Consider the following 23,553-nt stretch of genomic DNA (forward strand, 5'->3'; position numbering starts at 1 on the left):
GGGAAGAAGCGATGTAGGCAGCTGTTGGCACTACTTGCTCTCCCCTGATGGGGAGGGATCTGCTGGTTCTGGCTCACCTCAGACCGATTTATCTGGCCATGAGGGCTTCACCCTCTCCTTCAGGACAGTCCTATGCTTGTCTACTCAGGAGTGGGCCTTGCTGCCAGGAATATTTATTTGCCTTGATGCAGGGCAAGTGGACGTATTGAAGGTTTCTGATTAAGCTTTTTAACAATGGGGGAAGTGTGCAAGACAAGATACATGACCCACCCTCTCCCTGCTTCATGGCCACCATCCAGTCCAAGTCTAGCTGCAGCAGGGAGGGGGATGCTAGTGGCCCCGCAGGCATCGGGAAGAGGCACTGTCTTGGAAGCACCATGTTCCACCAGTAGCTTTCATTATCTGCACTGTCTGTTATGCCTCTCTGCTGTCCCACCCCAAACGTTCAGCACCGGTACTCTTGAAAGGACATCTGTGTGCTGGTGAGGAAAAGGGCATGCGGGCCAGTCAGTCCTGGGGGCAGAACTGGATCGAGCCAAAAAACACCCCCACTCAGCCAGAGCCACGCAGGCCCATCACTTTATTTCACAAAAGCGCAACATGCCACTGTCACTGTACAAGAGCCCTCACAGGTGGGCCATCTGCACCCACTTGTTCCAGTTAAGTTCATAGGGGAAGACCCTGCCAATTTTCAAGGTGCAGTCAATGGTGGGCTCATAGAAGACAGTCGGAGTGGTGCTCAGTCTGGGGTTGGTGAGCACCTGCTCTGGTTCAGGTCTGGAGAAGAGGGAGGTTGGGCTCTGCTTCTCCAAGTGGAGCTTCCTAATGCAGCCCAGCGATTCGAGGCCCTGTTGGAGAGAGAAGAACGCTTCCTGTGTTTGTGTAGAGGGCACATGGAGAGCTCTGTCCCCCCGTGCTGCCAACAACCCATTGCCTGTGTGCAGAGCGTTGGGAGAAAAGCTCCCCACCCCACAGGCAAGCGAGGAGGCTGGCCCAGCCCTGGGCGGCCCGGCACACCTGCAGAATCTCCTGGAGAGCCACGGGCTGCAGGACCCCTGCGTAGTGGTGATGCAGGGCCACTTCAGGGATGCCGGGCTTGGTCATGATGTGGCAGAGCACCCCTTCCATGATGCCCTTACAGACCGGTTTGTTCAGGCTGCCATCCACAATGCGCCACGGCCGCGCCACAAAGCAGACACTTCCTCCGACTCTGTGAAGGAAAGGAATTGGTTCAAGGAGTGTACGGGTGCAACTGGACGAGGCCGCTCTTGGCATGAGTGAGGCATTGCTATACCTCACACTCGCACTCACCTCCCCTTTTCAGCCTGCGATGCCTTCCCACTAGAACATCCTAGAGTGAAGAGCAAAGACAATCAGCCTCAAAAGCAGAACAGTGAGAATCCATTCCACGTCTCCCAAATGCTGCGCTGTGGTAGCTGCACATGGCTGTGCCCAAACGGCACGTGAGGTGCAGAGCGGAGGAGGACAAGGCTAGGTAGCCAGCGGGGCAACTGGCCACCAGAAAGGAGCACGTTTACAGCCACAAAGCGGGGGGGGGGCAGCTCAGGATGAGCCATCTGGCCTGCCGTTTTGCGTAGCCCTGTGGAGTGCCTGAGCCATCCCCCTGGAGGAGGCAGAGTGGCCCACACAGCGAGGGGGCTGAAGGGTCTTCCGTGTCTCTCCCAGCGATCCGGGAGCCGCTCCTGTTTTGCCTGGCCGTGTGACCTTCCACGTGGCGCTCTGTGGCATTCCCCACACGTACCACTGGATGGGTCCGCCCCGCATGACTCCTCAAGAGAATTCCCGCAGTCCGGGGGTTCCTGGCTGCTCGGCACCGCGGCCTCTTCCCAGCAAGGCGGGGCCGCCTCCTCACCCGCAGCGGCCACACCGCAGCCCCCTGCGGCAGCCGGCTCTTGCGCAAGCGCTCTTTCCTGCACCTTCCCGAGAGTCCCCGCCCCGCCACTGTCCAGGACGTGACGGTCTGCTCCTTCTGACGAGCACTCGAGGCTTTGGGAGGCGTCCGCATGCAGAGCCGCCGCCTCTTCCTCGGCGGTCTTGAGCCTCTTCCTTGCCGGTTCTTCCTCTGCCAAAGCAGGCGAGGCAGAGCGTCTGAGTCCAAGCCGCTCCCCCTCTGCTCCCTCCTCCCCTGGCTTAACAGGGCCTCTCGGGACGACCGGGTCTTGGCCTTCTGGACTTTCCCCGTCGTCCTCTTTGAGACACACGGAGTGCAACAGCCACGGGCCAGCAAACCTCCTGGCTACCAGTCGCGTGGTGTGGCCCCCCACTTCCAGCACCTGCTCCTGGTCGAGGAGGTCCTGGGAGTTGGTGGGGAGAGAAGCGCACTGAGTTTCGGCAGCGGGTGAAGAATATCCCGGGCAGCCTAGCAAGCTTGCTCGGGCCCGCTGTCCCGCTCCCCGATCACCAACCTGAAGGTACTGCTCGAGGACCCGTGTGCGATCCGTGCCAGCCTCTTCATAGTGCTGGAACTGCCTGGTGAGGCCCGCACGGCCCACCCCGAAATGCGAGGCGGCCTCAATGGCACTGAGGATTTCGAGCACAGCAGCAGCATCCCCTGGGCTGTACTGGGAATTTTCCAGGGCCTGAAGAGGACACTGAGTCCCATCCCCCTCTTGTTCCCGGACACACAGACGCCTGGTGAAGGAGCTGGGGAGACAGGAGGCTCCAACGGGCATGTTTTCCAGGTCTAACACATCTGCAAACACGACACTTGCATTCGTAAAAAACACACGGCAACCACCTGGCCAAGGACTCCGGCAGCCTGCTAGGCCACAGCCGGCGGCCCCAGTATCCCTCACCCTCTCAGTCAACTGCAGCAGGGATGATCTGGCAGGCACGGCCAGGAGGCCCTCCCTCCCTGGCCTGCCGGGCTGGGGACCAACCTTGGGCCAGGAGGCCACCCGGGGCAGGGCTCTCCCGCAGCTTCACCGCCACCTGGCAGGAGTTGACCACGATGTTGTCGGTGGGACTCAGGTTCCGTGTGCTGGCGATCCCAGGGGCGCAGCAGCCTCTCATGAGCAGGTAGTTGGTCTGTGAGGCCTGGCGCGCCTTCACCTCTATCTGCCGCTTGCCGGCCGGGCTCTCCTCTGTGTCATCCTCCTCCTCCTCCTCCTCCAGCACATCTTTCCCCAAGCTGCAAGAAGTGGACAGTGCCCGCCACATGACGATCAGGATCAAATGGCAGGCTCAACTGAGCATTTTGAGAATTAAAATTGAACGGGATACAAACACTCTTTTTTCAGAAGAGTGCGAAATTGCTCCCTTTCTCTATACTTTCCATCCTATCTATAAACAAGGCTGAGGTTTCACTGACCATGTTTGTATATATACTTTACAAAAAGCATCTGTCACATTTTCTTGCCAATCAATTACACAAAGAAGCCGAACATCTAAAAGCACAGCTGTGGCCTCCAGTCCTCCTCCATTCTCAGAAACTCAGAGCTCAGCTTCTTGCCTCGGCACTTCCCTTCCCTCTTGGATCTGTTGCGTTCTGGCCCTTAAGCCGTCTTTCTACTAGCACGTGTCTGTTTTGGAAATTATCATTTAGTCTGCCTTGGGAAGAGGTGCCAACTGGCGCAAAACCTCTACTGCAGCTTGAAGCGTGCAAGACACTCGGGCCAGCCTGTGGTGCCTCGCCAGCAAACCAGGTCAGAGCAGGACCGGCCTCCTGTCCACGGTGCAGGCAAGATGCTCATCATTTGGGGGCAACTCTGGCCTGCCAGGACAGGAGCCGAGGGACAGGCACCCGCCTGAGCCAAGTACCTTTTGGTGACTTCATTCTCCACCATGGTGCTGTCTACCACCACTATCTGCTCAGGGATTGTCACGTCCACTGAGACCAGGCCGAGGGAGAAGAGGGCGAGGACGGCTGCGCAGTAACCGCCGGGCCCATCCAGAGGGAAGGTCACCATTCCAGAGGCAGCGGGATCCTCCTGGTCCTTGAAAGAAAAGCTGGAGGCCTGGTCCTGCTTCCCGGCTTCCTTCAGCTTCAAGAGGAACTGGTACGACTCGCTGCAGAGCGTGCTGGGAAACCGCCAGGTGAACACCCTGGGGAGACGGGGAGGCAGAGACCTGAGCGCTGTGCCTGCTCTGAGGCCCCGCTGGACACCAGCTCTTTGCCCGCCCGCGAGCTGAGCCTGGAGATGAGCTGGAGGCAAGAGCCAGGAAGCGCGCTCCCAGCTCGTGAAGGACGCATGGCCACCTGCTCACAGCTACCTCGCCCAAGCACAGCTCTGGCAGGGACTTGTGACAAGCCGCCACCGCAGGACCCACCCAGCAGGCTGGCCATGCCCGTCCGCTGCGGGCCCCGGCAGAGGGGGGGTGGCGTGTGCGGCACTGACCTGTAGTAGCTCTGGGAGAGCTGGTAGGACATTGGCACAAAGGGCAGCGCTCGGCTTTTCTTTGGGCCTAGGCTGTGGTTGCCCCGGCGGCGGTTGACGAGGCTCTTCTTCTGGCAGTCCAGGAAAGCCTTCACCAGGATGTCATCCTGGTACTGCCGGTAGAGGCGGAAGGTCTGCCAACACAAGCGCCCCCCATCACAGCTCCAGAGCGTTGGCATCCCGGGCACCAGCGCCCGGCTGTCCCTTTTGATTGCTTCTGCCTCCCCGCTGCCTCCCCCACCCTTCCTCCATCCCCAAGGAGCATTAAGAGAGCATCTCGTGTGCTTCGGGGCCCTGCAGTGAGTTCTGAGGCAGCATCAGGGCTCCCTCTTCTGGCCAGAAACCGGAATGGCAGCCCTGGTGGTTGCAGGATGGGCCCACAGCCAATTGCAGACACCTGGGCTGTTGGGAGCACCGCCTGGGACAGCGATGGCGACCCTTTTTGAGAGTCCGAAACTGCAACCGAAAACCCACTCATTTCTCGCAAAGTGCCAACACTGCAATAAAACCTGAAAACTGAGGTTTTAGGTTAGAAAAAACAACCCACAGCCAGTTCAAGCAAATATATAGATTTCCTTGGCAGCGCACTGACCGGACATGCGAAAACTCGGACAAGTCGTGGCTAAGGAGTCGCGGCTCGTGACGTCATCCCCTGGCACCACTACTTCTTCCCGAGCGTGCGCATGGCCCCCGTGTGCGCTGTTATCTGACGCTCGGCTGCTGGGGCCATGCTGCGAACCTGTCTTGAACGCCTCTGCTACCCTTACTTGCAGCTCACTCAGAGGTCTGCCCTCAGTAAACCCCTGCACTGTTGTGCCCCTTTTGCAGCATGAGGGGCTGGAAAGGAGCTCACAGCACTGCAGAGAAGGGTCTTTTTGAGCCAGCCTGGGCGCTTCCTTGGGCCACACCTCAGCAGACTGGCCAGACAGGAGTCGCCTACCTGGAATGACTGGCAGGACTTCATCTGGTTGTTGGAGAGGGCCAGAGTGCTCTGGATCAGGTTCTGTAGCACGAGGATGTGGATATCGGTGATGCTGAGAGGAAGAAGAGTTGGGATGTTCTCAGTCCACCCCTAGCCCTTCGCCAGCCCCAGGACATGCTCAGCTCCCCACTCCCTGCCATGCCTGAGAGGCAGGGCGCCAGGAGTGCCAAGCACCCACTGAGCCCCGTGCACACAAACTGCCCCCAAGGGCCAATGCCTGTTCCCAGCGGGAAGACAAGGGCTGCTTTTGAGAGGCTCACACATGTTCAGTGCCAAACAACGACCGCAGCAGTGCCAGGATTGCCTCCCCAGAAGTTGGACACTAAAACATTCCTGTTTTCAGAAGTGTCTGCTTTTGCTGCAACAGAGCTGGATCCGGAGACGGCATGTGCGCATTCGTAAAGGAAAGTGCAGGCATTTGCAAGCAGGACCTGCATCCTCCTCTAAACGGGAAACTGAGCACAGACCAAGGAAGCGATTTTCATTCTTGCAGTGTGACCCAAGTGAGGGAGGCAGGACGGAAGGGGGCAAGCTGGGAGCCCTCCCTGCACATGGCCCCACGGCCAGCTGGGGCCTCCTCCTACCATCCCCCGGGCACAGTGATCTTCACTGCAAATGGCTCATGGCAAATCGATGGGAAGTAGGGAGGGCAGCAGCCGGCACCGGACGGGGGGCAGAGCCTCACCTGGTGAGCACATCCTCCTTCCCGGCTTGGCTGGCTTCACCTCCAATGGCCAGAACGTGGAATCTGGAGGACAAGGCCAGGTTACGGTGGGCGTGAGAGAGCTGGGCCCCCGACTTCCCGTGAAAGAGCACATGAAGGGAGGGGGGCTCAAACGCATCTTGCCTCTAAGCTGAGGCAGCATCCCGAACTCAATCCGGTCAGAGCCCCCCCCCCCCCCCCCCGGCCGCCTCAGTCTCTGGCACACCCCACAGCGGGCCGAGAGGCCGAGGCTTTTGGACGGGACTCAAAAGAGGGCCACTGTGGGAGGTACCTGCGGAAAAGCTCCTCCAGCGTGTCTGGAATGGCAGGCTTTGGATTTCCCAGCGCTGAGCTGAACTTCTCCTTCAGCCTTTCCACGAATTCCTTAAACTCTTCGGCGCAAACCTTTTAGCACGAGAGCTGGAGGTCGTAACGCAAACCCTACAGCGCGCACAGGCCATTTACCTATTCTAAGCTTTTCTACCCCGTCTCTGTCCAAGACAGATCTCACAGTGGCTTACAAAACTAAAAATGTAACAGCACGTTAGATAACATGATAAATATACACTAAAAACAGTTCTGTATTATATAGTAAAGCCAATCAACCATTAAAATCCTGGGTAAATTAAAAGGTTTTGGCCTGGCACCAAAATGAATAAAGCGTTGGCACCAGGTGCACCTCTCTGAGGCGCAGAGTCCACAGCCTGGGCGCTAGCACAGAAAGACCCTTCCCTGGGTAGCCACTCTTCTCACGTCTCTCAGAGAAAGCTCCCGGAGAAGGAAAGCCAGAACACCCCCAGCACCACCCCCTGGAATTGGCTGGCCAAGCAGGAGCAGGACCACTGCAAAGCAGTGCCCCCAGCCCCTGCTCGGCCTCCCATCCAGGAGGCCCAGAAGCCCCAAGAGGGACACACTGCCCTGTCCTCGCCTGGCAAAGGTCACCCCACAGGGTGACCGAGGCAGCTTGTGTCCGTGTCCCAAGACCAGGCCTGGAACCGGACTGGAATGGCTCCTGGCGGGTGTAACATAGCAGCGGGCCACCCCAGGGGCTTCTACCCAAGGGCCTCGCTCAAGGCGGACCCCCTTCTGGGAGAAAATGGCACAGCGCCCCATAAGCCACAGCTCCCGCTCCTGCCCGCTCTGTCAGGGAACCACTCACCTTGGGGTCCTGGTAGTTGGCCTTCCTGCGCATGAAGTCGCCAGTGAGGGCTCTGTCCTGGTAGACTTCAGCGAGGCAGACCCTGTGGAAGACGCCCCTTGGCTCAGCCACGCTCTCGCCCCCCCTTGCGAGAGCTGAGACCCTCCCCTCCCAGGGCCACACCCTGCCAGCTGGGCAAGCAGAAGCCGTCCGGGCCGGCAGCCTGCTGTGTCCACCCGTCACTGGTCTGAAGGCCACACTGCAGACACCGAAGGCTGTGGCACCGAGGGGGCGAGACCAGTGCCGTGCCCTGGGGATGGGGAAGCGTCCGGGCCGGGCCGGGCCGGGCCGGGCCCTCACAGGTGGCTCTGGCAGACACTCCGGCTGCTCAGGCAGGACAGCAGGAGTGAGTCAGAGCGCCTGGCGGGAGGGAGGCAAGAGGCAGGCGGTCCCCTTCGGATGTGCACACACCACCCGGCAGTTCAGGCGTGGCAGGCTTCGAGGTGAGGAGAGGGCGAAAAGCTCACTTGTAATTGAGGTACGTCTGTGGATTCTTGACAATGTAGCGAGCTCGACGCCCGACAGAATGCGAAGTCTTGTCCAGCGATTCTTCGAAACTGGCATGCATGATGTCTCGGACCACTTGCCATGGGACAAACGGTCCCTTCACCTGGATCAGGACAAGAGACCAGGGAGTCGCGGCGCAGCCTGTGGGCCGGGCACCTGCGCCGTCCCCTGCAGGGTCGCTCCGTGGATGCCAACCCTCTGCGACTGGACAGCCCCCCGAGAAGGGTGGGTCGAACGGGAGTCCTGCACTTCGCAGGGGGGCCGGCCCCAATGGCCCTCTGGCCCCTGCCAGCCGCTCTGCTCTGCGATTCTGGTATCGGGATACGCCACTCTGCGCGATGAAGGCGCGGAAAGCTCCCTGCCCCGCCACGGCCCTCCCATCACCTTGGCATTGAGCACGTTGCTTGCGATCCGGCAGAGCATCAGCAGGCTGTCCTCCTGCACGGTCCACATGACGCGTAGGCGGGTCATCCTCTGCAGGGCGCTCTGGTCGGCTTCGTCGTGATAGCGCGGCCGTTTGCTCTTGTCCCCATCTTAAGAGCAGCCAGCAAGGGAAACCACATTTCATTAACGTGGAATTTGTGCTCCTGTCTCACATCTGAGTTCCTTGCAGACAAGAAGTTCCAGGCTGGGTGGGCACCCGTGAGGGCAACCTGATCACAGACAGCCACCCTGGCCACCCTGTGCCTGGCAAGCTGCCCGTAGGGCCCAAGCAAAGCAGAAAGGTGGGCAACTTTAGCAATTCTGAAGCTCTCAAAGCTGGAGAAGTATCCAAACTTGTTTAAGGCCCAAACTAGCTTGCGGGTTCTAAGAAAAATCACCGGGCAGATGAAGAGCTCGGCCCTCCTGTCTGATGAGCCCAGTGTAGCCATTACCTCTCTTATGCCTCCTTTTCTTGGTCGTCTTCACTATGTCCTTCTTAAGCCGCCTTCTCTTCTGGTTCTTCCCGCCCCGCACTCTCTCGCTTCTGTTTAGCATGGCTTCTTTTTCGACCTCCAAGTCTTCTTTTTGCACAGACGCTTCCGTGGCCACCAGTGAGTCAGCCCAAAGAGTTCCACCTGAGAGCCAACACAGAGATGAGCACAGAGCACCAGGAGCCCGACCTGAGAAGAGCGGGCAGCCGACGCACAGCTCTCAAAATCCCAGGAGGGAGGATGGCTCTATGGCACAAGACCAGCCATGAAGCACAAGGCAGCAGGGACAAGGCGGGCTGCAGGACCGGGCAGCAGGAGGTACTCCCCCTCGCCTGGCTGAGGACCGCGTCCATAGGTCACCCACTCTGCTCTTGAGCTCTTGGCCTTGCGCTGCGACACTCTCTGATGAAGCCGGAGCCAAACGATGCTCCAGTCAAGCCCTGCTTGGCGCAGGGTCACCAACAGGACAAGTCCTTCCAAGTCCTTGGACCGTCTCTGAAAGGGCTGCCAAGGGCCTCAAATGGGCAACCGGAGCAGTTCATGCCGCACAGAGAGGAAGCGGGCCTGCACCCCGCCTGCGCCTCCCACCCTGGGCCAGGAGGCACCAGCTGGCCATGACGTTGGCTTCACCCACGCCAGGCGCATGGGCTTCCTGAGGGCCACGGGGGAGCTGTCCATGCCCAGCCCACCCACAGCAAACTCCGCCACCTGTCTGGATGCTTCGTTCTTGAAACTCCCCCCCCCATCTGCCCGCACTTTGCCTCCTTACCTCTCACACCCAGTGGCAGCGCGCGCTTGGTCAGGAAGGTCTGGAGTCGCAGCGCATGCCCCGCTTCAGAAGCAGCGTTCTCCTAGCAGCAGAACAGAAAGGCTTCAGCAGAACAAAGGCTGGCGCACTCTGGGGCTGGAAAGCCAGCCACTTGGGAGGTTTGTGTCTTGTAGCCAGGGCCAGCAGCAGTCCAAAGTGCTGTCCGACTGAGAAATCGGAGCGCATGCCTCCGTTCGGTTTCAGCAGGGGACCGTTCCTAACGCGATGCAGGAGAGGCCTGGGAACAAGCAGTGTGGGGCCCGAGTGTGTAAAAGAGGTGCTTTGCGCTGTGCTGGGCCTACAGAAGCGTCCAAGGGTGACCACACTTGGGCAGTCCTCAGGACCACTCTCCATAGTGGCACCTTATCCTGGCCAAGAGATCAGTCTCCATACTGGAAAACTGAAGAACACACTTGCTGTCATGTGTGAAGCTGGCACACACACGTTCTTCTAATCATGTTCAGCTACCCGAGAACTTCTCTTTGAGAGAAGCCAGCTTCCCCGGGGCAGCAAGAAGTGTGTCCGAAAGGTAGACAGAATGGCCAAAAGCTGTTTCCCTCCACATTTACTTGCAAGCATGTAAATAATTTTACAGCAAGTGAGAAAGGAAGCAGTGAGAAAAGGTGCGCTTTCATTTTTGGTTACTGTTGAAGTGGTGAGTGGGAGAAGCAGATTTCAAAAGTTTTAGGGGGGAAACTCACCTTCCTCGTTTTGTTAATCATGTAACTCGTCCAAATCCAGTTGCGTTTTAAGTGAGCATAGAAACTGGAATCCAGGCCGCCTGCCCCCAGCCCATCTCCAGGGATCGAGCCAACGTCCTCCACCTCTCGGCGTCCCCTGCAGGAAGACAAATGCGAAGAAAGCAGCTCTGGGCACGAGCCCCCCAAGGCCAGCCTGGCTCCGTCGGGGTCTTTTGACTACAGAGACAGAGTTCAGCTACGCGTCTCTCCTACTATGGCACTGAGTCAGAGTCCATTCAGTTACAAAATGGCAGCTGGCCTCTCTGTCCAGGTCTCAGTTCTGAGTCTCAGCCTGGCTTTCCCCAGAGTCAGGACCACAGAGTGGATGCCTACACTCTCGCCTGCTTGTTCCCTCCTCTAGTGCCTCCTGCCAGATGAGGGCAAGTCTGAATCCAGGACAAGCCCCACCTCCACCAGAAGGCCCTCGCCACCAGGGCCTCGCCTTTACAGAGAGATCCCACCTCTGCCACAGCCACCTGCTGCGGCACCGACCAAGGAAAGGCCGACCTACGTGGTGTACTCCAGCATGGCACACTTGCGCTCCAGGTTGTGTCTGTGGGCCGCCGACTCTTGTTCCAGGGCAGCTTCCAGGGCAGTGCCGCTTTCGTCAGTGAGAGTCCCGCTCTTCCTGGCACGGGGATGGCGGACGATTCCTGGGCAACAAGGGGAGCCGTCAGCAGCAGCACTGCTGAGAATGCAAAGTGAGCAGTGAGCTGATGAAAGCAGTGGAACAGAGGAACGACAGGCAAGGTGGAAGAAGCCGCAAGAGGACAGAGTGGGATGGCGAGTGAAGAGCCCGTGAGGGCAGGAGGCCGGCCGCCCCGTCCTACCTAGTGGAGTATTCAGGCAGACGCACTGCAGGTCAAACCAGAAGTTTTCCACGTCTTGCAGCGTGCTCAGCATGTAGACGCGCCGGTCAAAGGGGCGGCTGCTCTGGGCCAGGTTGTAGTGCGGCTCGCAGACAGTGGTGTCCACAATCACAGCGTTTCTCTTCAGATAGACAAACACCTGCCGGACACACAGAAAACTCGCCTCAAAGGCCCTTTGCAGTTGCTGTTTTACATATTTAGTTACAGAAAAGTGGGACAGCCACTTTGAATTACCTGATCCTTTTCTTGAAATTTCTCTGTGGGGCCAAACTGCACCAACCCCATGTAACATAGCCGCTGCAGGCTTTCCACCACCGAAAAGATGTGCCTCCTGTAGCAACGCATTAAGGACTCGGCATCAAAGCGCTGCAGTGCCCTGCTCAGCCAGAGCTGCAGCTGCACGTGTAGGCTGATGTACCCCCTCACGGCAGCATGCCCTGCTCCGCACCGTGTCCCGTATGCAAACCGCCTGAACTGCGCTGCAGAGTCTCTCTGACCCTCCAGCCACCACTCGGGCAGGCCAAAAAACTAGAACATGCCACCATGGGTTCCTTTGATGTCCATCTTCAAGTTGCCAGCACTTCTTCGGAGTACCAGGGTACCCTCTTCAAGCTAGAGGAGTGACTCTCCTTCCTCCCCTTTTCTACCCGCAACTTCTGGGGACTTAAGGTGAAGAAGGAACACGCCAGGAACAAGCCTGCCTCCTGGACAGCTCAGGCAAGGGGCAAATCCTGCTTTGCGGAACTGCCTGGCTGCCTCTTTCGGGACCCCGTACTGGGGCTGTGCCGCGTTTTGGAACGGCATCCACACAGTGCTTCAGCCTGTAGAAGCCGCTCGTTCTTGGCATGTCCTCTGAGGGTTGTGACTTGCACCCTTGCTACCATCTGCACATACAGACACACAGAATCTCCTGCTTTGCAGGCTTCAGGAGTTCAGTCCCAGGAGTTCTATGAGATCCAAAATATCCAGTGGAAGACACCCCCCTCCGCCCACCCCAAGCAAGATACTTATTCTGAGTCTCTGGCTGGTCTTTCTGTGCCATCCCCTCTTGGGGACCATTTTCAGCAAACCAGCCCCACACCCTCTGGTAGCTCCTTTCAGAGGGATTTCTCATGCAGTCACAAGCCACCCTGGGAGCCATTTTGGGCCAAAAGGCAGGCTGCCGAATCTTACAAAAACAATTACAAGATACTATTTGGGACAAGACCAAAGTCTTGACAAAGCCAAATGCATTTCTCCTGCTCTGATACTCTTATCAAGCAGATCACCATTCCTTTTAAAAACATGCAACTGCTCCATTTCCCCCAGATGCTCAGGAAATTATTCCCACACTCTTAACATGACTCACACTTAGAATCCAGATTACTTGACTTGTGTCGTTCGGGGTTCCTCCCTTGCAAAGTTAAGTATGGTTTCTATTTTGAAACCCAACCCTTCAAAAATAATGAAAGATGTTCACCTCTTGTAAAGGAGTTTCTGTCGAATGGATCGTGGAAGATTTCTGATCAATGTGTGTTTCTTCAGGGGATGGTTTAAATAATCTTCCAGGTTATCTACCTGAAAGTGTTTTATATGAAATTACATTTTCGTGCAACGCAAGACTAGGGAATGTTCAACTCTTGCTACTAAAGTCATTCAGGCACTGTCTGCAACCGAGTGGCTGCCTCATACAGCAAAAGAAGAGCGGCAACCAGGCGCCTGCAGGGTCCATGGCCAGGTAATGCCTCAACTAGTGATGCCAGCGGCCTGCACCATTCAGGATTCACCCCCCGCCTGCACTGTGCCAGGTGCCTGCCCACAAGCTGACTGGAAGTGAAGGTGGGGCCTCTGCAGTCCCCGAGGGGCAGCTTTGTGGCAGCCCAGAGGGGTCCCCACCTGAGCCTCCCCCCTGCACAGGCACCTTGTAGCTGACTTGCACGATCTGGACGAAGATGGAGAGCGGCAAGCAGAGGAGGATGTCGCTAACGAGAGCCCAGCCGTGGCCGAACTCCCTGTGGACAGGGAGCGGAGGGATGTGGCGCATCCACGACGCATCATCCACGTACACTGCAAAGGAAGGGAGCGCTGTAAAGGCCACAAACAGGATGCGGTGCAGCTGCTCTCTTCATTCCTGCACAGCACAGGCCAGCTCCACAGTGTCCGACCCCCTTGCAGGAAAGGACGTGCCACGTGCAAGTCCCACGGGACTGACCCCGAGGCTGCCCAGTGTCCAGAGGATGGCTTCTGGCCCCCCTGAGGAGCTCACAGAGGGTCTGGGAAACCCCCAGGGACTCCTGCCTTGCCCCCTTGCGGTGTTTGTCCCCGGCAGCCAACGTGGTACCTGCTTGATGAGCGAGCTCCGCCTCCCCTTCCGGCGCAGGGCAGCCAGGGCCTGGCAGGCACGGCCCTTCCGGCACTGCGTCTGCTGCTGCCCCGGCACTGCCCGCATCGAGGTTCACCGTGCCGCCCGCCGGCTCGTTGCTGCAGCTCGCCCTCCTCTGCGAGGCCTTCAGAGGATGCCCGTAAACCACATACCAGAGGAAAAGATGGGCAGTCTTTAAGCGAGGCATTTTGGGGAGAAAGCCGAGGGAACGTCCGAGACCTGGCACTGAAGAGAAGCAGAGCTCCTTGTCTGAACACATACCCACAGGAGCCACTGCTCGCCAAAGGCAACCTTGCGGCACGTTGGGAGGGGAGAAGAAAAGGGCCAGAGGCCTCCTGTACCTACGACGGGATGGTAGTTGAACTTTGCCGCATGCACCTTCTCCCCAGCCATCTCGCTTTTGCAAGGAGAGGAGCAGCCTTCCGTTTCCCTCAGAGGAGCCGCAACTCCAGACTCCTGGCTTCCCTCCTCCAGATGGTTCTGGGATGCCGGGGCCTGTGGCACCTTAATCCTGCCATTGGGAAGAAAGAGGAGGAGTTAGATCCTAGCTCTGGGAATCTGTCGGGCAGCTTCTGACAAGCTCCGCACTCCGACTGAACGTGCAGCCTCACCTCTTGCCTGGCTCCTCCCACTCTGCCCGGGAACCAGGAAAGGACAGCGGAGCCCGTGGGCGGCTGTCACGGGCTGGAGCCCAGCCCGGGGAGGGAGCGTGACCAACGGGAGGCGAGCCCCTCCCCTGGGGCGCCCCGGCCCCTGCAGTCTGCCTGCAACATGCCTGTTCACGGTACTCGAGTTGGAGATGCGGAAGCGCACTTGCTCGATGGCACTTTTCACCAGCGGGTCACCAGGATTCACCGAGGGATCCACAACGAACTCGACCTGTCAAAGGGGAAAGGGAGGAGTGAGCAGGGGCCGCTGGCCGTGAGCATGGAAGGCTCCACGGCCAGGTGCCCTTGCTCAGTTGAATCTAACGCCAGCCAGGCCCTCCACGCAGGGGGGCAGGCCCACTCCTGGGCCTTGTTCAAGTGTGGCAGACCCCTCCCGGTGGCTCCCAGGCCAGCAGCACACGCTCCTGTTGGAGAAGCCACTGCGGCTGCTCCAGACCTCCGCCCACCCGGTTCCTCCTGCTGAGCGGCAACAGCCCTCGAGGTCGTGAGAAAGGGCTGGGGAGGGGCTCTCTTGACCACTTAGCCGGGGGGCGAGAGCAACCCGCCTTCTGCAGACAGGGCGCACAGCCCCTCTGCCAAGCCCATGATTTGGGGGGTTGGGCTCGCTCCCCTCCCGGTGCATCTCCAAGCCAGCCACCTGCCTGGGCTCCGCTCCAGCACGTGCCCCAGAGGGTTCTGTGGGGCCAGGTACCTTTCTGCTGACTCCGTCCTGGATGACGGTGGTGCGATAGAGACGCAGCAGCCCTTCCCGGGAGAGCCGCTGCACGAGCCGGATGATGGACTTCTTGCAGCACTTGGTGGAGACCCCCTCCTGTTTCTCCTGATCCATGATCATTTTCTGAAGCCTGCAAGAAGGGAAATGCCCCTCAGCAGCAGCAGGAGGAGGAAGAGCCCCACTGCGCCAGGTCCTGCCCAGATTAGGGGGTGCCACTGTGGGGAGTGACCGGTTACGGCAGGGAGTTGCTGGCCAGCAGAGGCCCGGCCAGCAGATGCTCAGGCTGATTTGATGAGCAAAGGCTGAAAAGGCCATCAGGGACAGCAAACGGCAGTGAGGACACGGCATTCTGAAGCACCGTGTGGTGCTATCCAGGAAGCCTCCAGTCCGCCGTTTCGGCCCCAGACTCTGGCTGATTGGTCCTCGGCACCAGCCTCGAGAGCAAGAAAGCCAGCTTGCTGACAGTCCAGGCGCCCACAATGCCGGCCAGCTACTTACGCAAACAAGCTCTCAATCAGGCGCAAGTTTCGGACAGCCTCTATGATAAGGTTCCGGCGCTTCAGCAGGCGGTAGGTCTCATGCGAACGCTCAACCGTGGAAGTCCGTGAGCGCTTCTCTTTCTTTTCATCACAGCCCTTCTGCCAATGTGCCAGAAAGGAGGGAATCATGGGACCTGTTTTTGGCCAGGGGAGGCCCTGGTTCCTCCCACTCAGAGCCGACTGGCAGCCATGGCTCTCCGGAACTTCAGGTGAGACCTCGCCTCAGCCCTGCCCGGAGGCACTGCCGAGTGCATAACCCTCTGCAAGTGACGGCTGCCCCCCCCCCCCACAAACCAGGAAGCTGCATCTCTGATCCAGCCTGGGAATTCCACATGTACTTGCCACCTTGCAGGTCAGCAGCCCCCCGGAGACACCGCCTCGCTCTCTGTGGGCCAACCACCCAAAGCTAGCCCTGCTGTTTTCCCAACGGGGGAGCACCAAGCGGTGATGGTTGCGCCGAGTGGCACCTCCCAGCCGTCCACCATGCCATCTGCTAGGGAGGCATGGCAAGGCAGAGGCGGCTTCAGCAGCCGGGAAGGACAGCGCTCCACCCACCCTTCCGCCCCTGCCCTTGGAAAGCTGCATGCCCAACCACATGCAGATCACAAATGTGCAGGACTCTCACTTTGGGAGTGCTGAGCCTGACTTCCTCAACCAGAGTTGTGGCAGAGTCATCTTTAAAATGGGCGCAATTTGAGAGGCCGGCCTCCTGTTTTAGCAGATCCAAGGCAGAGTCCTCATCAGCTGCTGAGTGATCCAGAAGCTCCTCAGGGTCTTCAGGAGGACACGAGGGAGACAGCTTCCTTCTCAGAGTTGTTCGAGCTGCTGATTTCCTGGCTAGCATAAGAAGCAGCACAAGCCCTAAGCGAGGTGCAGCACCGAGCAATTCCTACAAGCTTTGCAACATCTGAGTAAGGGACTGAGCGCTTGCCAAGACCAGGGTTCTGCCACTCCTCGGCCATCTTATTTCATTTAATGGCAGGTGGCAAGAAAGCACAATTCCTCCGCCCCCCAAACCCCTCAGATCTGGAATAGTGAACATTACAGGGGAAGACTGAGCACTCGGAAGAGGTACCAACACTCCCCTCAGGACGTCTTCTGATTTCGGACCCTGTTCCAGAGTCAAGCGCTTTCCACAGGGCCACAAAATCAGCTTCTGCCCAGAGTGGTGTGGTCCTCGGAAATTAAAGTGGGCTAGGAAGCCCAACCTCGTCCTGACCCGGCGGAAGGTTTTGTGGCGGGGAAGGAACAGCAGTCCCCGGGACACAGCGACACGCTGCCGGGCTCCCCACCGCAGCAGAGGGCAGCCCTGCACAGCGGGGTGGGGGGGCACCAAGGCCGAACGGGATGCAGGCTTTCGGCTGACGAGCCCCGAACGCGTGAAATACGCCTGGCCGGCACAGCCTGTCAAAGCTCCTACCTTTCACTGGCGTTGACTGGCAGGGGCCAAAATGGAGCTGCTGCAGCTCCCCTGCACTGTCCTTGCCCAGCCGACCCGCCGCCTCCTCCTCCTCCTCCTCATTCTCCGATTCGGAAAGCAGTGCCACCGCCGCCTCCCCCATGTCCCCCGGAGAGAGGCCTTCCCCAGGCGAGGAGCCATCCTGTGCTGCGGGCACCACGCTGGCCATGGCCAGCTGCTCGCTCCGGGCCTTCTCGCGCTCAAACTGCCGGCTCAAGTCGCTCTCTTCCGCATAGGCACACGCGACGTACTTGGTGGTCCGCTGCCTGCCCTCGTCTTCCATGAATCCCTAAGGGCGAGTCAAGAGGGCCAAGCCATCCTTGTGGTCAGCATGTCCGGGACTCGGCCTGCCAGTTCCTCTTGCGGAAGGTCAAAGGAGGCAGAGAATCCATCCCCCAGCCTTTCAGAGCTTTGGCAGCGGGGGTGGAGGAGCCACGAAGTCCTACCTTGATTGCTTTGTACCTCTCCAAGAGGCGGCAGAGCATTCTGGCCTCCAGCTTCCCCACGTGCATGGCCGCCCGAAGTTCTGCCTGGGAAATGCCTTTGGTCCCCCAGCTTTCAACTGTGGCACAAGAGAAAGAACCTCAGGCCACTGGGTGGAAGCGAAAATACCCTCTGATATTCAGCAGACAACCCCTTTGACCAGGCACAGGTTTGTGAAGCACGGCCAACTGAATTCAGCATTTTATATCTTGAAAAAGGAAAACGTGTAGTTTTAGGACATTTTAATGTTTAGCCGCCCCGAACGATGCTGACACAGTTGTCTCCCAGCTGATCCCTGACACGCCACAAGGCTGCCCATGCTTCCACTGGAGAAGGCGAAGCAGCCTCCAAATCAGGCCAGCCAACTTTGGCAGACGAGAGCGAACGCCTTTCGAAGCTCCGAACACGTGGAGCCAAGCAGAGGCCGGCACTGCACAGAGGCCCGTCCGGCATCCAAGGGGCCCTTAGACCAGGGGAGAAGCACATGGCAGAACCACTCCTGCATTCTCAAGCAAGCCCTCCGCTGCCCAGCCAGGTTCACTATCGCTCCCGCTCAGACAGCCAGGCACCTCGACGTCAGAGAAGAGCCCGCTCCCACTGAGGGGGACCGCAGACAGACAGCTGCACCGCCAGAGGTGGGTTCCTTGCCCAGAATGCTGCAGAGGCCAATGGTTTGGCCCTGGTTATCACCAGCTCACTACCCTTACCAGACAAGCCAGATGCCAAAGCAGGCCCTCGACCCCATCTGGAAAATTCAGAATCCAGCAAAGCAAGGCAAAGCAAAGTCCTCTTGGCCCCACCCACATTTCAGAAGGGCAGCGAGTGACTGCTCATGCCTGCTGCCTGCAGCCAGCTGCTTCATTCTGCAGCCTGGCAGTGCCAGAGCCGCCCCAGACCGAGGTTTGCTGCTTGCAGCGTGCCCAGGCATGGCGGCTCAGCAGAAGGCTGGCTGGAGGGAGACCGTGGGCAGTGGCTCGACCTACTGAGTTCGTATGCTTGCGTCAGCATGTCTTTCTCGTACACGATGTCCACTGGCTGCACGGTCTTGGTGATCAGCTCTTCGTCGTCATCGTCACGGTACTCCTCCACCTTCTTCCGGAACGCCTTCACCAACTTCAGACAGCGCACCATGATGTCGGTCCCTTGGAGGGAGCGAACAAACAGGCCGGTTCGCCACGATCGGTGTATGCAAGTGGAGTCCAAGAAACGAGCACCAGCCGGAGAAGCAGGACTTGCCCGTGGAGACAGGCAGGCAGCTGCGGTGACAGCAGAGCCTGCCGCTGCTGCCCCGCCAGGCCTCGGAGCCCCCGAGGTGCCCTGGGACTTCCTTCTGCCAAGCAACAGATGTGCTCCAGCAGCACCGGCCACGGCCTGCCCCAGGGATCCCCCGTGGGTACTCGAGGCTGCAGGCACCTTTGCAACGCGGGCAAGGCCTCAGCTGGCTTCTTGTCAGCTCCATCGCCAGCGTAAGGCTGAAGGAGAGTGCATCCTTACCCTTCTTGGTTTTGAAAGGGCCTCCATCGGGGCAAACATCCCGTAATGGCACAGACACCATCTTGCCCAGCCCGGCATTCAGCATATACTGATAGAGGCGCTTGAAGGTCTTCTCACAGAGGCCCTGTGGTGGTGAGACAGGAAGGACAGCGGCAGTTCTGAGCCCAGCCCTGCTTCAGGCAGGCAGGCAGGCAGGCAGGCTCCTCTTTCCCGGCACTCCTGCCAAGGACTTTGCCTCCAATGAGGCGGGGGAAAGGCCCCGCTGCCAGAAGCTTCTGCAGAGCATTGCCCCCTTGCTCCAAATGCCCCTTCCCTGGCATGTGACCGGGACTGCAACAAGTGGCAAGAGTGCCAGTCAGAGCTGGCGCTTTTCAGTGCCATCTGTCTTGCTCCTGCATCATGCCGTCACTCGAATGGCGGCCTGCCTGCGAGGAGCTGCATGCAGGTGGGGGGAAGCTGGGAGCGTCCTCGGCAGCCCCATGTCCATGCCTTGGCATGTCTGTGGGTGGGTGATGTTGATGCCAGAGCGGCTTTTTTGCGGCTGCTGTTTTCTTACCCAACCACCACTAAAGTCTGCAAGGGGAACCTCCTTCTACCAGGTCATATTTTGGAAGAGCAACTTCCTGCCGGCATGTCTCACATTTTGCCGGCCTGGCAAAGTCTCCACCAAACCCTGTGACTCCCACCCTTGGTGCAGCTGGAATGGGATTATCACTATTACTGCTTATTTACTTTCTCTACGGCCCAGTCGCCAAAGCTCTGTGGGTGGTTTACAACAGCACATTAAAATGCAGTGTAAAATGCACCATATTAAAGCCTCATAAAAAGCCGGCTCTGTTGCTGCGATTCAGCCCAGATATCAAATCGCCAAAGTTCTGCCTGGTCATGGAGCCTGTGCCAAAGGTGGAGGACATCAGGGCCTGAATGGCCCCAAAGGCAGGCTCCACCTGATGCCCCTGCAGAGCCGATGATGAGAAATTCCAGTCCCTCAGAACCTTTAAGGCATGCTTCCAACTGGAGGCCTGACATCAAGGGGCACATATGCTCAGCTCACAGGCTTGGCCCCAGACAAGCTCAGGTGAACAGAAGAGCGGCCGGAAGCTCACCAGTTCCTCCCTGATGTTCCCCAGGGTTTCCATCTGACTTGGACGACTGCTCAACAGACTGGAGAGCTTCTCCATAAGGATATCGTATTTGCTTCTCCTGAAACCCAGGAAGCAACAACGGTCAGCAAATGTCAGCCGTTCCCCATAGACATGCACACAGACCAAGGCAATGCCTGCACTTCAGCCAAGTTGCCAGTTCAAGGGAAATGGAAGCGATGCAGCCAGAACTCCTGCAGTGTGTGTCCCTCCCACCACCGCTTTGGGCCAAGTTGCCAAGGCAGCAGATGAGGCTCTCCCACATTGTGTGTGCATCACAGCAGCTGTGTGAAGCTGCTTGGTCGCTATTCAACTGGGGAAGCCCCCCTGGGGGAAAGGGTTTCAAGCTGTTTCTTCCCATGCCATCTTCCCAGCCTGGACAATCCCACAGCACAGCTGCTCTTCTGTTTCTCTTTCCTGAGGACCGGGTGGGGCGGGTTGTGTGCAGGGGACTCCTGTGACAAGAAAGGAGCGGAATGCCCCCCGCCCAGTTCCACTTCCCTGAGCACCACATCGCCTTCCACCTGGCCTCGGGGACGCACCTGTCGATGTGGAAGCGGGTGAGGAGCAGGAGGATGGAGTGCTGCTGGGCGCCTGTTGGCAGCCTGATCACGTGGGACTGCATGGAGATGAGCCCGTTCCTGTTCAAAACCTTCCGGTGATAGTGAAGCTTCCCAGCATCTACCCTAGAGCGAGATGTCATTCTATTTCTATGGTGCCCCAAAGCTCTCTGGGCAGTCCACAACAGGGGCAACACAGTAAGAATCCCGCACAGCATTTAAATATGAAATGTAAGAAGCTGCAACAGCATCATCAAATTGACTTGCAAGGCCTGTGACAGAGTTGACAGTCCTCCAGGGCAATACAACAATGCAGAAGAGTCTCCACCTGGCACTCAAAGGATGTCGTGGTTGGTGCCAGGCAGGCCTCAGCGGGGAGCTGCTTCTCTGCATGGGGAGGGGGAGCATCAGGGAAAAGCCTAGTTTAGATCTAAATCTAGTTTAGAGACTAGCAGAGCAGGGATGACTGAAACTAAGCCAGACCTTCTCAGTGAGGGCATGGCTGGATCACCAACCAAAGTTGGTGGAAGGTACTCTGTACCTCCGAGCCGACCTGGGCCTGTAGGTGACTCAAGGAGCACCTCCAAGCTATAAATTTGCTCCTTAAACTGAAGCTCGACCCCGTCCAGAACAGGTTGAATTCCCTCCATCCAATCAGAAGAGCACCCACTAACAGCATCTCAGTTTTGCATGGACTGAGCTGAAGTCTGTTATCCCCCGTCCAGTCCATCGCTGCAGCTTGGACGTGCACTGGCCGAGCACATCCACATCCTCACCTGACCCTGATCCTGACCAGCGTCTGTGAATCAGGCTGGCTATGGCTCGGCGTCCCTAGAGGGAGCTCAGGTGGGGAACTGTCCCTGTCACCACATCAGATTGCTAAGGCGTATTTCCAAGCAAAGCAGCCGCTTGCCTCACACAGAAACAGCCACCATTATTCTGCCAACTATCTCAGTGACAACCAACCCCAGTCACTAACATCCACTTCTTATCCGCAGCCCACGCCATAAGCAGCCCTCCTCAGGCTGTCCATATCCAAGAGCCAGAACACGGATTTGTGCAAGACTGAACGGCACTCACTTAAAAGCGGCGCTGAGGTCTCTCTGGAGTTCTCCTTGCCAGCGAGCACGCCCCAGCCTCTCCAGGATGCAGTAAGAGAAGTCGGGCAGTTTCAGGTCCGGATCCCCTTCCCAGCCTATTAGGGTTCTGTGGCGCAGCACTGGGGAGGCCACGACAACCAGTTTCTCTCCCCAGCTGCAAAGCAAAAAGTAAAGGCAAGGAGGTTCTTTTCCAGGGCAATAGCTGGAAATGGTTGTGATCCATGAATCACAAGCGTCTTTGCTGTGTCAGCACTGCCATCTTTGAATTACTGAACCATCGCCTGTTTGAGCCGCTTATGTGCAAACACTAGCAAATGCTCACATCTTGTTTCATGAGATGTTCAAGCAATGGTCAACTGCTATTTCCCTCAGTGGAGGGTGAAGAAGGGAGGGTGAGGGGGCATCTCCATGTTGAGCAAGGCCTTGTCATCAAGGTCCCAGAAAAGGGGTGGGCCCCAAAACACACCAGGTAGAATGTCCAGCAACAACAGACTGGAGGAACACGTTCCTGGGCCCAGCTGTCATGGACGCCTCCACTGTTACTTCCTGCACACAGGGAAATACTAGTATTTGGGTGGCCACAACCTGCTTAAAACATTCTTCCAAAAACTGGTCTCACTTAACTGCTCATTGAAGAATTGCTCACTTCTGTGTAGACTCGAATGCAAGTCTACAGCGCTACACTCTCATCTTGCCCTTCTAGAGTAGCTTCTAAATGGATGTGCGGATCATGAATTCCCCTCCACCAGGGGTCAGGCATGCCACTGTACTTCACCCTTCCTTCCGCTTGTTCTTAATGCTCCTTGCACTAGTGGGCAAGGATCCACCACTGGAAGCATTCGTATTTCTTGTGCTTTTCTATTTTTTGCTTCACCTGCCCATTCTACAAGCATCTTTCCCCCAAAAAACATGTTTTTGGAAGATTTGATTTCCAAAGTCAATTAATTAAAAGTTACTCACTTCTCATAAGCTTCCACGTAAGTGCAACAGGGCTGCAAGTCCTTCGTCCTGACTTGATCGGTAATATCCAGCCTCTCATTAAAATACTGACATGAACCCTGAATGCCTTCACTGTTGTCTAAAAGCATATGCACCGGATAAATATCTTCTAAAGGCACTGGATCCCGCTTGGTCTCCAATATGCCCGTTTCAAGATCGATTTCCTCATACCTGAAACATAAAGCTTTTCTCAGACAACCCACCAGAGTTGCGACCATTTTAAAAGCGGATACCTATAGAAGCAAGATGCATGCATGCAGTATGGTCCTGATCGTTTACTCCGAAGCAAGTCTGGATGATTGCTACATATCGGAATCTTCTGATCGAGGCCCCGAAGAGAGAGCCACCGCCTTGCACGTCTAGCCGACACGGTGTGGCACTGAAGGCCACGTGGGGCTTGGACCACAACAGGTTCATGTTCCTACTCAGGGAGGTGGACACGTACTGGCCGAGTCACTCTCGCCCGATCTCCGATTTCACGCTGAGCCCCTCCTGAGGCTGGCCGAGGCTCACCCGCCTTCTCCCACCATGCGCCTCACCAGGACTAGAAGCTTGAGCTGGCTTTACTCGGAGCCTGCGCTTGTGAGTGCGCGGCAACCGCCGCCCCGCCCCCCTCCGTTCTCACCGATCGTAGAGGCGCAGCGGGGGGCGCGGCTCCGGGAGCAGGTAGAAGCAGAGCTCGGCGTGCCCGGCGAGCGTGGCCCAGATCAGCTGCCGGGCGGCGGGCTCCAGGGGCAGCGGGAAGGGCGGGACGCGGCTGCCCAGCCGCTCCCAGAGCGCGCCCAGCGTGATGCCGTCCAGGCCCTCCAGGGCCACCTCGTCCAGCGCCGCCCAGAGCGCCTCCATCCCCGGCGGCGGGCCCCGCGCATGCGCCCCTCCCTCCGGCTCGCTCCTCCGCCAGAGCGGGACGGCTG

General features: G+C 58.1%; 1 protein-coding gene across 3 annotated transcripts; it reads right to left on the minus strand.

The window, feature by feature from the left end:
* Nucleotides 1-552: 552 nt before the first annotated feature.
* GTF3C1 (general transcription factor IIIC subunit 1) lies at nucleotides 553-23,485 on the minus strand. Of its 3 annotated transcripts, none has more exons than XM_044433362.1 (37): nucleotides 23,265-23,485; nucleotides 22,601-22,810; nucleotides 21,621-21,794; nucleotides 20,523-20,666; nucleotides 19,945-20,041; nucleotides 18,839-18,962; nucleotides 18,328-18,486; nucleotides 17,308-17,423; nucleotides 16,823-17,150; nucleotides 16,028-16,239; nucleotides 15,362-15,501; nucleotides 14,840-14,993; nucleotides 14,256-14,359; nucleotides 13,822-13,991; nucleotides 13,439-13,705; nucleotides 13,019-13,164; nucleotides 12,578-12,675; nucleotides 11,353-11,449; nucleotides 11,080-11,257; nucleotides 10,761-10,902; nucleotides 10,211-10,346; nucleotides 9,471-9,552; nucleotides 8,663-8,845; nucleotides 8,172-8,320; nucleotides 7,748-7,890; nucleotides 7,242-7,323; nucleotides 6,375-6,487; nucleotides 6,065-6,127; nucleotides 5,338-5,431; nucleotides 4,359-4,531; nucleotides 3,781-4,065; nucleotides 2,901-3,151; nucleotides 2,427-2,713; nucleotides 1,763-2,315; nucleotides 1,312-1,351; nucleotides 1,018-1,210; nucleotides 553-848 (listed from the first exon to the last, which is right to left on the minus strand). In XM_044433362.1, exons 1-37 carry the CDS (start codon nucleotides 23,483-23,485, stop codon nucleotides 627-629), a joined length of 6,330 nt encoding a protein of 2,109 aa, XP_044289297.1. In that variant the 3' UTR covers nucleotides 553-626. The 3 variants fall into 3 exon arrangements, with proteins under 3 accessions (XP_044289297.1, XP_044289298.1, XP_044289300.1); XM_044433363.1 differs by lacking the exon at nucleotides 23,265-23,485 and adding an exon at nucleotides 23,085-23,169; XM_044433365.1 differs by lacking the exons at nucleotides 18,839-18,962; nucleotides 19,945-20,041; nucleotides 20,523-20,666; ... (1 more) ...; nucleotides 22,601-22,810; nucleotides 23,265-23,485 and having other exon boundaries at nucleotides 18,366-18,438.
* Nucleotides 23,486-23,553: the final 68 nt, after the last annotated feature.

Source organism: Varanus komodoensis, unplaced genomic scaffold, assembly GCF_004798865.1.
Source record: "Varanus komodoensis strain SLA01 unplaced genomic scaffold, ASM479886v1 scaffold26, whole genome shotgun sequence".
In the NCBI taxonomy this organism is placed as follows: domain Eukaryota; kingdom Metazoa; phylum Chordata; class Lepidosauria; order Squamata; family Varanidae; genus Varanus; species Varanus komodoensis.